An 18,581-nucleotide genomic window follows, 5' to 3' on the forward strand; every position below is an offset into this window, starting at 1 on the left:
GCTCTGCATTTGACCCCCTTGGTCAGTCCAGGGGCCCTGCTCCTCCGTTGGAAGCCAAAAACGAAGACAGGTATGCAAGGCCTTTGGCACGGTGGCTGCATGGCTTTGTTTTTTCTTTTTTCTAGATACATAGTATTAGCTTATGTGAGCAGTACACTGATGAATCTTCATTCCCAATTCTTGGACTTAGTAAAGGAATACAAATCTGGGAATAGTTATGTGAAGTCATGCAAATTCTTAACTGTTAGTTGACTGAAGTTGTGGTCTAATTCTCATGAGTAGTGATTCTCTTGAAGGCCGAACAGGATTATAAATGTTATGTTATTTTGAGAGGGTATGTTTTCAAAGAAAAATTTAGTAGTGTAACTTCAGTGGGGTTTTATTTAGTTATCAGTGTGCATTAAGAGTTACACTATTTCCCTGGAAGAAAATAGTAGCAAAGCAACATCAACATTATTTTCAAATGTGACTGCTTTGGCAATTGTTTGTGTGCGTGTGTGTGTGTGTGTGTGTGTGTGTGTGTGTGCGTGTGCGCGCGTGTGCGTGTGCGTGTGTGTGTGTGTGTGTGTGTGTCTGGCCTGGAATGTTCTATGTATAGCAGGCTGGCTTCTAAAATGCTCTATGTACAGCAGGCTGGCTTCTAAGTCAGAGATATGCTTAGGTTCAGGCAGTAAGGCCTACTATGTGGGGCCCTGGAGCCAAGTCTTTTTAAACTGGCTCTTACTTAGAAATTTTCTTTACAACATTTTTATGTTCATAAATAATTTTAAATCTCTTATGAGCTTTAGTTTTCCTAGCCATAGGGGAAGTTTTTATTTTTCCTAGGACCTCAAAAAAATACCCCCTTCTCTCTGGAGCAGTGATGCAGCTGCGGTGGTCCAGTGTGCCTGACTGGTCTGCATCTGCCCACCATCACTTACTAGTTTTGTGATCTTGGCAGAACTTTCTAATTTATTTTTTCAGTAAAATATAATTATAGATCTCATATCAAGTGTTTTATGAGAAGTAAGTGGAGTTATTAGGGCAGCACTTTTAGATTATTACACTTGACACTAAATAAATGTTTATTTTAATGTGTATTTATTATGAATAATTCTCTAATGTAATTATTAAGCATAATATTATGGATTTTTTAAACAATTCCACATATATTCTTATTTGAAATCTATTCTTAAAGTGTAATAGCATTTAATAGACAATGTTAAAAAGTAACTTGTGATATAGATTTTAGTGGTTGGATGATTTAAATAATACTATTTTTTCAACAGTCCAGAAGAAAAGATTAGACAGTTGGAGAAGAAAGTAAATGAGTTGGTGGAAGAAAGCTGCATTGCCAACAGTTGTGGAGACTTAAAACTGGTAAGTTGGAAAACTAGGAGAACTCAGATTATAAGATATGTACAGATGTCTGTATCTACTTTTAAATATGCATTTATTTTATTTATTTATTTTTGCTGTTGACTGGCCTTAGAGTTTGAGTAAGGCAATTATTTTGAGAATTTTGCCTTACAAACTCTTATATCACAATTAGATGATTATACAATTTTTGACATTACCTCTTTAAGATTTGTTTATATTTTATGTGTATGAATGTTTTGCCTGTGTGTGTGTATGTTTATCATATATATGCAGTATCTGTGAAGGCCAGAAAAGCATGTTGGATCCCTTGGAACAGGAGTTGTTACAGACTGTTTGAGCTGCCATGTAGTTGCTGGGAACCAAACCCTAGTCCTTCATTCACAGCAGCAGCAAGTGCTTAATCTTCTCTTCTAAATTGGATTGTTACATTACTTTGGACCTCAGACCATGAAAGTACAATGTTCCATGACTTAAAAGATAAGTTTCTTATTATATTTCTTTGTGGAAATCAACAAAGGTCCATAGCACTGTGAGTATTCTGGGATCCAAGATAAACATTTCTTGTAATAGTAAGTTATAGTTATCTTTTAGCTTATTAATTTTAAGCATTCCCAAAGCCAGACAAAATCTATTCAAATCCTTACATTTTAAGATTGAATAAAAGTATTCAAACATTCAGGAACTGGTAGGGACAAGAGTTATATAGGCATAATGAAGTCCAGAGGGTGGCAGGTAGTGTGTGGTACAGTGCTAACTTGCAGTAAATAAGCCCTTTCTCAGCAAGACCACATAGACAGTTCTAGGATGCAATGCTCCAGTTTAAACACCATTCTGGGGAATTTTGTGTGAGGCCATAGGGGCATTCAGAGTAAGTAGTCTGATGTGGAGTAGGCACTCAGTTGTACATCATATAGATGCATAAATACTGGCAAATGCACAGACCTATCTTACCAAGTGTAAGTCTGATTTCAGGCCTTAGAGAAGGCAAAAGATGCAGGAAGAAAAGAGAGAGTCTTGGTGAGACAACGAGAGCAAGTCACAAGTCCGGAAAATATCAACTTGGACTTAACCTACTCCGTAAGTGTTGGTGTGCTTGCTGAGGGCAGTGTGCTTACCAGGGTCTCCTTGGTCCTTTTGTTTTGTTGTTGTTTCTTTCTCTAGTATTAAGGATAAAACCCAGGTATGCTAGTCACATGCTCTGTCACACACATCTCTAGCCCTCTTGTAGCATTTGGGAAAAGATTTTTGTTTTCACCAAATCATAAAATTGATACAGACTTACGGGGTAGTGTCTTAGTTACTTTTCTCACCATGGCCAAGGCAACTTAGAAAAGAAAGGTCTTAATCTGGGCAGTTTTAGAGGATGAGTCTGTGACCATCATTGTGGGGAGCATAGCAGCAGGCAGGCGGGAATGGAGCTGGAGAAGGAGCTGAAAGTCCACTTGTTGAGACAACAACTACAAAGGGGTGGGGGGGGGAGGGGTTGGGGAGAAAGAGACTTTAAAACCTACTCCCAGTGACTAATCTCTTTCAACAAAGCCACATCTCCTAATCCTTCCTAAACAGTTCCACCAATTGATGACCAAGCTTTCAAATGTATAAGGGCCATTCTTGTATAAACTACCACAGGAACCATGTGATAGTTTGACAAACGTATGCATTGCTTAATGCTTATGTCAGATTAAGTTTATCTGTGTTTTCAAACATTGATCGTTTCTTTATTATAAAAGCATTCAAATGCCTTTCTTGGAGCATTTTAAAATATATAGCATGTTATCATTATTTTTGGTTCTCTTGATGCAAAATAACACATTGCAACTTTGTTTTGTTGAGACACTATTTTTTTTTTTTTTAGAATTATTTATTTTACTTATGTGAGTACACTGACACTGTCTTCAGACATACCAGAATAGGGCATTGGATCCCATTACAAATGGTTGTGAGCCACCATGTGGTTGCTGGGAATTGAACTCAGGACCTTTGGAAGAGCAGTCGGTGCTCTTACCCACTGAGCCATCTCACCAGCCCCTCTCTACACTTTCTTAATACACAGCCTGGATTACCTCAAATTTAATCCTCCTGCCTCAGTCTCCTACATGATTATAGCATGTGCCATGATGCCCAGCTACATCATAACTTCTCCCTGTAACTGTAACGTTGCACTCATTGGCCAGCCCTTCCTCTCCTTTGCTTCTCCTGGTCTTTTTGGTTTTGCCCCATTTTATTTTTTAAAATTTCATTGTTTCTTCTGTATTCAGAATTAGGCTAATATATTTAGTTTGTGAGACATTTTTGATTGTGGCTTGCATAAGATCTCTTTTGTTTAGTTATTCAGGTAATTGTTTTTATTTCTGTGACAGGAACTGAGCCTGGGCCTCATGCGTGCCAGGTGCAGGCCTCATCATGACCTGCATTCTCAGCCATCAGTTGTCTTAGTAAATAATTGCAAGCTCGTGGTCTTATGCTGCTACTCGCAAGCATTGTTACCCTTTATGCTACCCAGTGCTGTCTTAATGAGATGCTAATGTAGATTTTTTTTTTTTTGAGTCAGTGACTTTGTGAAGACAGTGGGAAAAGCCAAAGGCTTTGATTTCTACCAAATGTGTTTAATGCTGAAAAGATGCTTGTTTGATATTTACATTGCTGTTGAGGAGTCTTATATGCTAAGTAAATGGAAAAGGAGACATCTGAAATGTCAAAATGCCAGATAGGCGCACGCTGTTAATTCCTGCACTCAGGAGGCCAAAGCAGGCAGATCTCTGGGAGCTGGAGGCTACTTCAGTCTATAGATAAAGTTCCAGGCCAGCCTGGACTACACAGTGAGACCCTGTCTCAGAAAAAGGTCATGTTATACGAAGTCTCTGACTCACTTTACTGTTTAGGCTACTTTAATGATTCTTCATTTCTATTTATAGGGAGAAGTAAATAGTCCTTTTCTTGATTATTCTTTTTCGACCAGTAACACTATCAATGTACATTCATTCTTTGTGGGTCTTCCCAAGATTACTGAATGACAAGCACTATGCAAATTAAATAAAATACATAGAAAATTGAGTGAAGTTTCAAGGCCAGCTCTCCATCATCTGCAGTCTATTTACTTGTGGCCAGGTAGTAGCTGTACATGATTGGCTGAGGAGCTTGAGACAACAGCTTCGTTCAAATAGGGTTTTTATTGTTGTTGCTCTGTTTTGTTTTGTTTTTTGTCTTTGAGACAGGGATTCTTTGCATAGCTCTGGCTGTCCTGGAACTTCCTCTGTAGATCAGGCTGGCCTCAGAGTCACAGAGATCCTGCTTCTGTTTCCTGAGTGCTAGGATTAAAGGCGTGCACCACTACTGCCCAGCATGTGTGCTAACCTCTAGAATGACTGCAGGTCAATGGGGGCTAGAATGGTCATTATGTGGCTTTTTATAATGTTTCTTTCCTAGGTTCTTTTCAACTTGGCCAGTCAGTATTCTGCTAATGAAATGTATGCAGAAGCACTAAACACATACCAAGTTATAGTGAAAAATAAGATGTTTAGCAATGCAGGTAGGTATCTGTAAATAGATATGTAGCTCTTTTATAGTATTAATTACATTTCCTCACTTTTTTTTAATAATAAAATGATCTTTTCTTTAAGTAAATTTATATTTATGATGTAGTGTCCTACTTGAAGATACTATGTGTGAAAACCCACATGAATACAGGAAGAAATGGCCATTGCCGTGAGATAACTGCCTAATGCTAAACAGAAAATATATTCCAAGCTGGCAAGGTGGTGCACGCCTCCCAGCACTGGAGGCAGAGGCAGGTGGATCTCTGAGTTCACCTGGACTACATAGGGAGCTCCAGGACAGCCAGGGCTACTCTCAAAAAAAAATTTTTTTTAATTGTTTTTTGTTCCATCATCATAGGAAGAAAGAAGCATGGTAACCATAATGTTTCTTTCCTTATGTGACTGTTCTCAAGAGATGAGTATACATTTATATGTATAATTTTGTTGTAATATTAAGATTAAGATTTATTAGTTTCCTTTAATAACATTACATTTATGTAGCATTATTGAGTAACTTACAAATGTCTCCTATTCCTTTTGAAAAGTGTGTGGTGTATGTATGTGTAAATACAAACGCATGCATGTGATGCTACACTTGTGGAGACAGGACAGCTCGTAGAGTCTCTTCTTCCTCTACACACCCACGTTGGAAGCAGCCCCTCATGCTTGCACAGCAAGTGCTTTTAGCAGTGTCTCTCCTGTCTCATGTTTTCCTTAGCACAGTGCACTTGAGTCTGTAGTAGAAATGGTTGTCTAGCCATCTTAAGACTCATGCATGAGCATGTGACAGTGGTGTACTGTTTTAATGTTAGAATTTTATGTATAAAACTTCATAACTGGGCCCGTGAGATGGCTCAGTGGGTAAACACTCTTGTACATATGGCTTATGACCTAAGTTTAGTCCCCAGATCCTAGAAAGTGTCAGGAAAGAACCAACTCCCATGCATTTTCCTCTGACCTCCACATGTGTGCTATACCTGCACACATGCACACACAATACATTTAAAAACATTTAAAGCTTCCTAACTTGAAAAAAAAGTTTTAGAGAATATAGGCTAAGATTGTCTGTAATGTCATAGGAAAAGTACAAACATGAAAACGTTTTATACTCATTTTTTTAATTAGGAAGACTGAAAGTGAATATGGGAAATATTTATTTAAAGCAGAGGAATTATTCCAAAGCCATTAAGTTCTACCGAATGGCCTTAGATCAGATCCCAAGTGTCCATAAAGAAATGAGGTAAGTGTGAAATATAGTATCTAAATTTTAGGTGTCTCTTCATAAATAAGATGACTTGTGATTTGCTGTCATTGGGCTGAGCATTTTGAAGTGTTTATAGATGAGAGGTGTTAGGTACATGTTTCAGATGTGGTATTTTGCTCTGTTCACCTGTGACTGTTTGCACACATCTCTGTAATGGCAAAATTAAGGTTAAAGGAATAGTGTATGATCAAGTAAAATAAAACTAAGCTAACAGTGCAGCCGTTAGTAATGTTACACAGCTTAACACCAACAGCCATGATTACAGTGCTGACAGCACGGCAGACTCCAGTGCTCAGCTAGAAAGCAAGACCAGGGGCGTCCTCCTCCTGCTGTGTGAGACAAGTACACCTAAATGATCACTGTGGAATATAAACGGTGGAGACGTTGGGATCTTTTCTACTCCTGCAGTATTCAAGAGCAAAACCTGTATTTATTGGTTTAATGTTCCCTAGGACATTTCATTTGTGATAGTCCCTTTAAATGCTACTTTTCAGCAAGTGTCACCTATCTTACATGATACTCTAGAAATGCCCTTAACTCAGATAAGACCAAGAATTTGAGCATGTCAGGAAAATGTGATTTGGGGGCATACATTAAATGCTTAGTAATGACTGAGGCAATGGGTGCAGTAGTAATTTAGCCAAGGCAGTAACTACTGAGGACTACTTGGGTTCTTTAAGGAAGGGAACTGAGGTGGGTTACATTCATGGAATGAGTGACCCTAATCCAGTCTGCTAATTATTAATAAACAATGAAATTATGTTCAGATATACTTAGAAAAGAGGCGGGGTCACACCCGCTAGAATGACCCAAAAGGACAGGTATTGATGGAAATGCTGAAAAGTTAGAAATTTTATGCAATGGATATGTGAAATGCTACAACTACTTTGGAAGACAGGCTAATCTTAAAAGGTAAACATTTACCATATGGCCAACAAGAAAATTTACACTATTTCAAAGGTTTATATGTGAATATTCATAATAGCATTAATCATAGCATCAAAATGTGGAACTAATCTAAAATTCTACCAGGTAGGCAGTAAATAAGAAAATATGGTAAGGCCAGTACTCTGGAAGCTGAGGCAGGCAGATCTCTATGAGTTCAAGGCCAGCCTGGTCTACATAGAGTCCCAAGCCACCAAGGCAGCAGCCAGCAGACCCTGTCTCAAAAAATAAAATAAAATATACCATATCTATGCTATAGAATGCTACTTAGTGATTTTGAAAGGTGGTGAATCACCAACACTACAGTATAGAGGAACCTCAGGATTGTGTCAGGGAATGAAGCCCGACACTTCATAGGATTCTACTACAGGAAATAACTTGGAAAGACAGAGAGACAAAGTCAACTCACTGAGGATGGGGAATAAAGGTTTTCTTTTCAGGGTAATATGTGGTTATTGTCCCACATATGTAAATACAGCAGTGTTCACCAAATGGTGTGATCTCCTGTTACACTATTGAAAAGCTTCTATAAATTAGAGAGTAAGATGAGAAAGAGGCAGGGAGGGGCAGCACCTGAGTGTCAGAACAGGATTCACACTGTTTAGGCTGATTGGTGCCCCTCTTTGTTTAGCATTAAATAACCAGTGTTTTCATTGTTTAGGATTAAAATAATGCAGAACATTGGAATCACATTTATAAAAACTGGTCAGTACTCAGATGCTATCAACTCATTTGAGCACATCATGAGCATGGCCCCGAGCCTGAAGGCAGGCTTCAACCTCATCCTCAGTTGTTTTGCCATTGGAGATCGAGAGAAAATGAAGAAGGCATTCCAAAAATTAATTGCTGTTCCGTTAGAAATTGATGAAGATGATAAATATATCTCCCCAAGTGTGAGTATGCAAATGAGAGTTAACAGCATCTCCTGTTTGTCCATCTTTCTGTTTCTATAGATGAGCTAATTGGAATTTCTCAGGGGCAGTTGATATATTTCATTTGCTATTTAAATTGAATTGAGAATGGAACTCTTGATATAGGGCTGGAAATATGGTTAAAACAGACCATGCAATCTTAGTCAAAACTTTAAAAAAGAAATCAATAAAAATAAGATCTGACTATACCTAGACCATGTGACCGTGGAACGGTTTTTCCTGGTTAGTTTTTGTCAGCTTGACACAAACTAGAGGCCCCTGGGAAGAGGGAGCCTCATCTGAGGAACTGCTCCTGTCAGGTTGACCTGTAGGTGGGTCTGTGGGGCATTTTCTTGATTCAGGTTTGATGTGGGAGGATCCAGATCACTGTGGGCAGTGCCACCCCTGGGCAGGTGGCCCTGGGTTGTATGAGAGAAAAGGCTGAGCAAGGCATGAAGAGCACTTTGATGGTCTCTGCTTCTGTTCCTTGGTGCCAGGCTCCTGCCTGAGGGTCATGCCCTAGATCCCATTGATGGTGGACTGAAACCTTCAAGCTAAATTGAACTTTCCATACCTAACACCAACACAGCCATGACAAAAGTGCTGACAGTTGACCAAACCTAAGTTGGTTTGGTCAGTGTTTTTATCAGAACAGTAAGAACAAACTAGAACAGTAGTACTGAGGGTTAACGCGCTAAGGCCTTGCACATGTTCTACCACTGAGCCATATACCCAACCCATCTACCATGGAACCGCAAAATCTTGTTTTGTTTTGTTTGATATAGGCTCTTATTAGCCCAGGCTGTCCTCAGACATGCTATGTAGCTAAGGGTGATTTTGAATTTCTTTTTTTTTTTTTAAGATTTATTTATTATATGCAAGTATACTGTAGCTGTCTTCAGACACTCCAGAAGAGGGCATCAGATCTTGTTATGGATGGTTGTGAGCCACCATGTGATTGCTGGGATTTGAACTCAGGACCTTCAGAAGAGCAGTCAGTGTTCTTACTCACTGAGCCATCTTACCTGCCTGATTTTGAATTTTTGATACTGCCTTCACTTTCTGAATGCTATGATTACAAGCATATGCCTCTATGCCCAGTCTTATACAGTCTTGGGGATTAAACTCAGGGCTTCATGGATCATAGGAAAACATTCTACCCTCAGCCTCTGAAAAGTCTTACTTTCAAAGATTTTAAAGAGGGGATATTATATAATATTAAGCTGCCCTATTTATAATAGCCAGAAGCTGGAAAGAACCCAGATGTCCCTCAACAGAGGAATGGATACAGAAAATGTGGTACATTTACACAACGGAGTACTACTCAGCTATTAAAAACAATGAGTTTATGAAATTCTTGGGCAAATGGATGTATCTGGAGGATATCATCCTTAGTGAGGTAACCCAATCACAAAAGAACTCACTTGATATGCACTCACTGATAAGTGGATATTAGCCCAGAAACCTAGAATATCCAAGATACAATCTCCAAAACACAAGAAAATCAAGAATAAGGAAGACCAACACGTGGATACTTCATTCCTCCCTAAAATAGGGAATAAAATACCCATGAAAGAAGTGGCAGAGACAAAGTTTGGAGCTAAGATGAAAGGATGGACCATCCAGAGACTGCCCCACCCGGGGATCCATCCCATAATCAGCCACCAAATGCAAACACTATTGCATATGCCAGCAAGATCTTGCTGAAAGGACACTGATATAGCTATCTCTGTGAGGCTATGCCAATGCCTGACAAATATAGAAGTGGATGCCCACAGTAATCTATAGGATAGAACACAGAGACCCCAATGAAGGAGCTAGAGAAATTACCCAAGGAACTGAAGGGGTCTGCAACCCTATAGGTGAAGCAACAATATGAACTAATCAGTACCCCCAGAGCTCGTGTCTCTAGCTGCATATGTAGTATATAGTAGAAGATGACCTAGTCAGCCATCATTGGGAAGAGATGCCCCTTGGTCTTGCAAACTTTATATGTCCCATACAGGGGAATGCCAGGGCCAAGAGTGGGAGTGGGTGGACAGGGGAGCAGGGTGGGGGGAGGGTATAGGGGACATTCGGGGTAGCATTTGAAATGTAAATGAAGAAAATATCTAATAAAATAAATTAAAAAAAAAAAAAAAGAAGTATAGGTCTGTATTTTACACATGAGAAACTGGTAGAAAATACACCAAAATAGAGACAATAGTTTCTGGCAGTTGGATTCTGTTGCTTCTTCCTCTTCTTTCTCCTCTTCCTCTTCTTTTTTTCTTAATACTTTGAAGAAATTTCCCAAATATTTATGCATAAATTGTTAGCATCCTATTACATTAAGTCAAACCACATGAGATTTCCTGTATTTATAGGTCAAAGTGGTATTTTTTTTCAACTTAATGGAGTTGAACTCCATTGTTTATTCTTTGAGGGTCTCTTAAATTTGGGTGGCTTGGAACTCATCATATAGCCCAGGCTAGCCTCAAAATTCTGAATCCTCCTGTCTCAACTCTACACTGCTGGGACTGTAGGCTTACCATGCACCATGCCCAACAATAGATATTCATTCATTCATTTTCATATTCTCTCATTCTCTCTCTCTCTCATTCTCTCTCTCTCTCTCCCTCCCTCCTTCCCTCCCCTCCCCCATGTGTGTGTATGTATGTATGTGTGTGTATGTATGTGTGTATGTATGTGTGTATGTATGTATGTATGTGTGTGTATGTATGTGTATGTATGTATGTGTGTATGTATGTGTGTGTATGTATGTGTGTGTGTATGTATGTGTGTATGTATACAAATGTGTACCTATGATATGAAAGCCAGAAGTTAGTAATGGGTATCTTCCCCAGTAGCTCGCCACCATTTTTTTTTTTTTCTGGTTTTTCGAGACAGGGTTTCTCTGTGCAGCCCTGGCTGTCCTGGAACTCACTTTGTAGACCAGGCTGGCCTCGAACTCAGAAATCTGCCTGCCTCTGCCTCCTGAGTTCTGAGATTAAAGGCGTGTGTCACCATGCCCAGCTGCCACCATATTTTTTGAGACAGAGTCTCAAAACCTAGAACTTACTGATACAGCAAGACTGGCTGGCCAGAAAGCCTCAAGGTTCATTCCTGGCTCTGCTTTTCCAACACTGTGATTCTTACATGGGTTCTGGGAGTCTGACCTGGACCCTCAGACTTGCACAGCAAATACTTAACTGAACTGAGTGCCCCCCCCACCTGCCTCTCTCCCTTTCTCCCCCAGAAATAGATTTTCCCTGATACAATATAGTGGTACTACAGTTCCTAGAAAAGAGTATAGGCTATGAAGCCTGATGCCTGGTCCGCCACTCAGAACTTACTCTCCTTGCTGCTCAGTTCCTTTCTAATGGGACAATTATGACATGCCATATAGGACTGTGAGGGCTGACTGACCAATAAATGTAAAGTGTTGAAAGTATATGCCATGTGGAGCATAATGCTGGATAAATATGGATTATTATGTATTATTTGCATACTGAGAAAATATTTAAGAACCATGGGTGTTTGTCTAGGTGGTGCTGACAACCCCAAGCCTCCCGTGCTCAAGTTGGCAGTGTGCTGGTGGGTTGTGTCATCCCCAGCCTCATTCTTATTCTCAGCAGGGAGTCATGGGGCTTACACTAAGCAGTGGATAACCATGAACAGACTTGGAATTGAATTTAGAATTTATAGTATCACATATTTATATACAACCACAGTGTTTGTATGTTTGGTACTATTCTCTCTGGCCTGGCCCTTTTATCTCCTCTTCAGAATATGTATTATTCCACGGAGAGTGTGATGAGCAATTATCTAAACCACAAAACCAAATTCTGCCCCATGTAAGGAAAATAGATTAATGTATGCACTGTTTTATACATCTAGTTGTTGGGTTTTGATTAGAAATCTTATGTTTTTAATTTTTATTTCTGACTTATTTTTCAATTCTCTTTTCTTAGGATGATCCCCATACTAACTTACTGATTGAAGCTATAAAAAATGACCACCTTAGGCAAATGGAACGTGAAAGGTAACATTCCAGCCACTAATATTACTTTAGACTTTAGAAAATGACTGCTTTCTTATTGATTCTTATAAAACTTGTCAGTAGCCAGGAGTGATGTCAAGCACCTTTAATCCCTGCACTCAGAATGCAGAGGCAGGAGGATCTCTTAGTTCTAGCCTGGTCTACAAAGCGAGTTCCAGGACAGCCAGGCTACATAGAGAAACCCTGTTTCAAAAAAAACAAAAACCAAACCAAACCAAATCAAAGGTCAGTTGCATCTGTTTCCTGAGCTAAGCTGTTACCCACCACTCCTCTACCACTCCTCTTGTTTCTCCTCTAATCCTGGTCTCCTACAGCCCAGTTACCCGTATTACGTTGTATGTTTAGCAATAGGAGGGTTAAACCCAGGTCTCCTGCTCTACCACGGATTACATCTCTAGCCTTTTCTTTGCTTTTTATTTTGAGGTGGGTTCACTAAATTCTCTGAATTACCCTTGGGTTTATTCAGTAACCCAGGCTGGCTTTGAACTTGTGATCTTGCCTCAAACTGGGATTATAAGCCTACTTTACCAGGCCTGGTCTTATTTAACTATCCTTAACCATTTCTCTGTAATTCTCTTTCTCTGTCCATTTGTTATTGTATTACAATTTAGTTACCTTTATTTTGTTAAAAAAAAAATTGTGTTATGCCTTTTTGTCTTGCCTGTCAATTAAATATAAAATTTAAGGAAAAACATGTATTTATTTTGTTGTTTTCTGTTCTTTATTTTTATTTTTCCACACATGTACATAATGAATTTTGATTATAGTAACATCTTTACCTTCTTCTCAATAAGTCCTCCTCCTCCTGTCATGTCATTGTATGTGCTGTTTCTATTTCTAACACCAAATATGAGCCTTTTCCACACCAAGATTATCCAAGTCTCTGGAAATTAAGTGGGTGGCCAAAAATTCATTTTTCATACCACCTAAGTTCATGCAGAGCCCACAGGTTATGGACTCAATCCCACAAGCTTCTTCATCACCTAGTAGAGTCAGCAGCAATAAGCAAGGCCTCCTGTTCTGACTGACTTCCTAGGAGACAGGTTTGTTTGTTTGTTTATTTGTTTATTTGTTTTAAACCAACCCTTCTTAGAGTCTGTAATTTGCTAGAAGTGCACAGTACTTGGGGAACCCTTTGTTTGTATGTGTTAGTTTGTTGTAAAATGCAGCTGAGAAACAAGCAAGAGGCAAGGTACACAACATGAGCTCCTTGGGAGACTTGTAAGGTTCCATGTCTTTTCCATCTGTGCCTCCTTCTTAACACCTCTGTTCACCAGCCTGATCCTCCCTGAGCGAGGCTCTACATTAGAGACATGACTAATTATGTCGCTGGCCATTGCTGATGGCTCTGCCTTCAGCTCCTTTCCTTTCTAGGCACTGGAATGTGTCTTAGTCACTGTTCTATTGCATGACCATGGCAACTCTTATAAGAAGAGCATTTAATTAAGGTTTGCTAACAGGGATGTAGACCATTATCGTGAGGGGAGCATGGCAGCAGGCATGGTGGGCATGGTGCTGCAGAAGAAGCTGAGAGTTAGATCCTGATCCATGGGCAGAGAGAGAGCCTGGGCCTGGCATGGGTTTTTGAAACCTCAGAGCTGCTTCCTCCAACAAGGCTACACCACCTAATCCTTTTAATCCTTTCAAAGAGTTCCACTCTCTGTTGACTAAGCATCCAAATATATGTGCCTCTTAGCATTCTCATTCAAACCACCACAGGATGAGAAACTGAAAGTTCTAGACATTTGATCACATGTGTTGATTCCTGTCAATCCAGCTCCATTTTTATTCTCATTGAGACAGGGTCTCATGTAATCTATGCTGTTTTTCAAACTTGTTCTTTTAGTAAGGATGGCCTTGAACCCTGGTCCTTCTGAACCCACCTGTTAAGTAATCATGTTCATCTTTGAACCTTTTTAGGGACTATGAGACATCATCTCGTTAGCATAACTCATGGTCTGAAAAACGCATACTTCTCGCATGGAGGAAATTCCCAAAGTTTTGGGAGCTCTTTGCCACCTCTCTTTCTCTCTCTGTTTCATTTTCTTCTTTTGAGGGTGTTTCTCCTGCCTAGCACTCTGACTTTGTTTCTTATTCTAATCATTTCCTCACACAGCCATCCTCCATCAAACATACTGGAAGGTCTAAGAGTTATTAAGCATGTAATATGTATGTTACATGGTAGAGAGCAATCTTTGGTTTTCTTAATTGTGGCAAAATAGATACAATGAAAGATATACCATCCTGAAATGCATTTACTTAGGTATTACCGTGGAGTCCAGGCTGGGCTGGAGTTTATGGTCTTCCTGCCCTCTGGGGTTCAGATGTGAGTCACTGTGTCTGACACTGAAACATTTACTTTTTAACTCCTCAAAACAGGGACTCTGTGTAGCCCTGGCTGTCCTGGAACTTGCCTGCCTCTGCCTTTGAGGGCTGGGATTAAAAGCGTGAGCCACCTTGCTTGGCTCATTTAGCCATTTTTCAACTATACAGATCAGTAGTATTAAGTACATTTACATTATCATGTAACTAATCTCCAGCCCTCTACTCATTTTCAAAAACTAAAGCTCAATACTCGTCATAATCATGTATCAGTAGCTCCCAGTGTGTACTCTGGAAACCACCATTCTACATTCTTTCTCTGTGGTTTACAGTAGTGTAGGTACCTTATATAAATGGAATAATAGACTGGTTTTCTTTTTTAAAGTGATTTTTTATTTTATGTGGATCATTGTTTACCTGCATGCATATGTATATAACATACACATGCCCACTGCCAGTGGAGGCCAGAAAAGAGAATCAGCTACCCCAGGACTGGAGTTAAAAGCCACCATGTGTGTGCTAGAAACTGAAACCAAGTCTTCTAGAAGAGAACTAGTGCTCTTTAACCACTGAACCTCTCTACCCCTTAAGTCCATTTTAAAAACTGCTATGTCTATAATTCTAAGAAAAGTAGATTAAGATAAATATCAGCTATCATTTTAAATTGGTGTATCCCCTTGGGCAACTTGGCATTTTCTAGTGATGGTGACAGTGTGCATTTTATAATATGCAAGTATGTTGCATACACACACACACACACACACACACACACACACACACATATATATACATATACATATACATATACATATATACTTTGAAAAGTAACATGCAGCTGGGTGTGGTGGCCTACTCCATGTCTTTAATCCCATTACTTAGGAGGTAAAGGCAGGTGGCTCTCTGTGAGTTTGAGACCAGTCTAGTTTACATAGTGGGTTCCAAGACAGCCAGGGGTACACAGGGAAACTTTTTCTTATAAAACAAAACAAAAACAGAACAACAACAAGAATAACAGTTTCTTTTGGGGAGTTGTGTACATGTATGGCTTATGTGTGTGCATGTTCATGTGTGTGCTTGTACACATATGTGTCTGGATGTGCAAATGTAGAAGCCAAAAGTCAATGTTGTTTGTCCCCTATCACTCCCCTTTTTGCTGACCTAGTCTAGAGCTCAGCCAGTGGCTGGAGTGACCACTCAGTGAAGCCCTAGGATCCTCATCTCTCTGCATCCCAGTGCTGGATTACAGGCACATACCCCTTGGCTCTTTATGTAGGTGCCAGGGAACCCAACTCAGGTCCTCCCTGTGCTAGCTAAGCAAACAGTAACCCACTGAGCCATCTGCCCAGTCCCATCCACTATTTTCTTACAGCTCACGTTCATGTCCATAGGTAGGTTATGTAATATAGTTATGGAGCTTCGTCTGTACTTCATTCTTTCTTTCCCTTGTCAGAGCATCATCTTGAGTGCAGGAGAAGAAAGGCACACAGGTATCCCAGGAGGACTCACATGGCGAGTTGTGTTTGCTAGTTGTTTTAGTCTGACTTACAAACATGTCTCTCAGGATGTGTGAGTGGTAGTAGTGGGATTGAACCAGGTTTAGTCATGATGGGCAAAGAGCTCTAATCCTGAGCTGCAGCCCTAGCCCTTGCTTGAGGGGACAGGGCTTTACTGTGTAATCCAGAGTGGCCTGTGCCTGGCTGGTCTCAAACTCATGATCCTCCTGCCTCTAAAAAACACTTGTGTTAAAATTATATACACCACCACTCCTTGCCTTTTGTTTGTTTGGTTTCATTTTAGTTTTAGTTTTGGGGTGTTTAGTTTCAGGGTGTTTAGTTTGCTTGTCTGTTTTTGTTTTTTCAAGACAGGGTTTCTCAATATAGTCCAGTCTGTCCTGAATGCCGATCCATTTGCCTTTCCCTTCTCAGTGCAAGGAGCAGGCCCTGCTCACTCCTAGCCTTACGAACACATATTTTATGTGGCCGTCTGTCCTCTACTAAGCTTCTGTGGTGTGTTAGATTTGATAGATAATCTTTATACTTAAATTTTTGAGAATTAAATATAAATTACTTTTATGTCACATCTAAATATAACTCCTTTGTTTTTATAATACAGGAAAGCCATGGCAGAAAAATACATCATGACAGCTGCAAAACTCATTGCTCCTGTGATCGAAACATCTTTTGCTGTGGGTTATAACTGGTAAGAGTGAAATTCAGGCTTGAGAGTCTAGGCTTTGCCTTTGTTCTGAGCTTTGGGCACTGGTGTCCCTTGCTAAGTAGGTTTGCTGGTGACTAGGAGCCTACTGCACGTGACCTGTATTTTTTTTCAAAAGGTTTTAATAATTTTCCCCCTAGCTTGCTTTTAAATTCTTACATGCTCACCTTTGTCTTTGCCCTCCGTCTTTGATTCAAGAGCTCCATAGACACCTACATAGTCTTGTTTCTCTTCAACTTGGGGAAACATCATATAATATTCCTTAATAACTTCACATCTGTTTATTAATTTCCATCAGACTTTAGACTTCCATGTCACTTTCCTTCTCTGATTTGGTATTTTCTCTGGTGATTCTTTGATTTCTAAGACTTCATTGGACTTCTCATGCAAACTTCCTTTGTGTACGTGTGTGTATATTTTTCCAAGAGCACAGTTTTTCTCTGGTTGTTTCCTTTGGAACTGTGGAGGATGGGGCACCCTTTAGTATTTTTTTTTTTTAATGATTATTATAGAAGTTGTTTTAGCCTTCTCACTGCTAGTTCACAAAGTGATGTACTGAGGATTTATCTAGCTCACAACTAGTGCAACTGCAATTTTCCTCTAAATAAGTTTCAAATTTTACTTCGTAACTGCTTTTGTTATGTTAGATTTAGGTCATGCCAGGCTAGGAGACTCTCTTGTACCTCGGCCACCTGTGAATTCTCTGAGTAGCTGGGTATGACCTTGCATGATCTTCCTTCCTCCATCTCCTCAGATTCTGATCACAGGTGTGACCACTAAGCTACCCAGCTAGCTTGTTTGCCCCTTCCCTCTTCCTTTTCAGATAGGTTCTTATTCCGTGGTTATATTAGTAGGGTTCTCTAAAGGAAAAGAAGTGATAGAATGAAAAAAGAATATAGAGAGATGGAGCGATGGCTCAGCAGTTAAGAGCAATGACTGCTCTTCCAGAAGTCCAGAGTTCAATTCCAAGCAACCACTTGGTAGCTCACAACTGTATAAAACTGCAGTCTATTACTAGTTCCTTGGGCTCCTGGGCCTCTTCTGGCATGCAAACATGCATGCAGACAAAATACCCATATATAAAAAAAATACATATTTAAATAAGTCTTTAATATATATAATACATAATATATATTACTAATATATATGATTGATTTGAGGGACCCAGGTTGTGGTCTGTGTAGACAACAGTACCTGCCTGTGACTGAAAGGCTGAGAATCCAAAATCTAGTTGTTGTTCAGTCCATGGGGCTGGATATCTCATGGTCCCAGTCTGGCACTAGAGTCCTGAGGATTTCAGCAGAGCTGATGATCTTCAGTATCCATTGGCATCTCAAAATTAATTTTAATACAGGAGAAGCAAGATAAATGAATGTGCCAGAGACAGTGAGTGCAATCAGTCAAAAAGCAAAAGGTTCCTTCTCCCATTAATGAGAGCTGCCACTAAAAACATGTTTTCAAATAATCTAGTCAGGGAAATCTCTCACAGTAGTGCCTAGTAGCCTAGACTTTAGTTCATTTCAGGTTAGTCATATTGACAACCAAGATTAGCCATTACAGTGGCCTAGTCTGAAACTCACTTGATCCTTCTACTTCAACCTCCCAAGTGCTAAGATCATAGGCCTAGGGGCAATATACCCAACTCCCATGTATCATCTTCCTCTGAACTTCTCAGATGTTCAAGCCAGACATGCAGCCTAAGGGTCCTTGCTTCAAACCAAGGTGAATACTTTTGCTTGAATATATTTTAGTTGTGAAATGATAACCATCCATTTAAAGGAAAGATAGGTTTGCTTAAGAAATGTTGATAAAGCCGGGCAGTGGTGGTGCACGCCTTTAATGCCAGCACTTGGGAGGCAGAGGCAGACGGAGTTCTGAGTTTGAGGCCAGCCTGGACTACAGAGTGAGTTCCAGGACAGCCAGGGCTACACAGAGAAACCCTGCCTTGGAAAAAAGAAGGAAGAAGGAAGGAAGGAAGGAAGGAAGGAAGG

The 18,581-nt window shown here is 39.9% G+C and overlaps 1 protein-coding gene across 4 annotated transcripts in view; it reads left to right on the forward strand.

Annotated features, from left to right (window-relative positions):
- The window catches only part of Ift88 (intraflagellar transport 88), a 90,959-nt gene that overhangs the window by 15,482 nt on the left and 56,896 nt on the right, over nucleotides 1–18,581 (forward strand). For all 4 annotated transcript variants that reach the window (XM_029541638.1, XM_029541640.1, XM_029541641.1 and 1 more), the window contains exons 7-14: nucleotides 1–70; nucleotides 1,269–1,359; nucleotides 2,332–2,436; nucleotides 4,786–4,888; nucleotides 6,021–6,135; nucleotides 7,766–7,997; nucleotides 11,966–12,036; nucleotides 16,489–16,575. In XM_029541638.1, the coding sequence (XP_029397498.1) occupies nucleotides 1–70; nucleotides 1,269–1,359; nucleotides 2,332–2,436; nucleotides 4,786–4,888; nucleotides 6,021–6,135; nucleotides 7,766–7,997; nucleotides 11,966–12,036; nucleotides 16,489–16,575 (874 nt within the window). The remainder of the gene's footprint in view (nucleotides 71–1,268; nucleotides 1,360–2,331; nucleotides 2,437–4,785; nucleotides 4,889–6,020; nucleotides 6,136–7,765; nucleotides 7,998–11,965; nucleotides 12,037–16,488; nucleotides 16,576–18,581) is intronic.

The sequence above is a fragment of the Mus pahari genome, chromosome 8, assembly GCF_900095145.1.
Source record: "Mus pahari chromosome 8, PAHARI_EIJ_v1.1, whole genome shotgun sequence".
Taxonomy (NCBI): domain Eukaryota; kingdom Metazoa; phylum Chordata; class Mammalia; order Rodentia; family Muridae; genus Mus; species Mus pahari.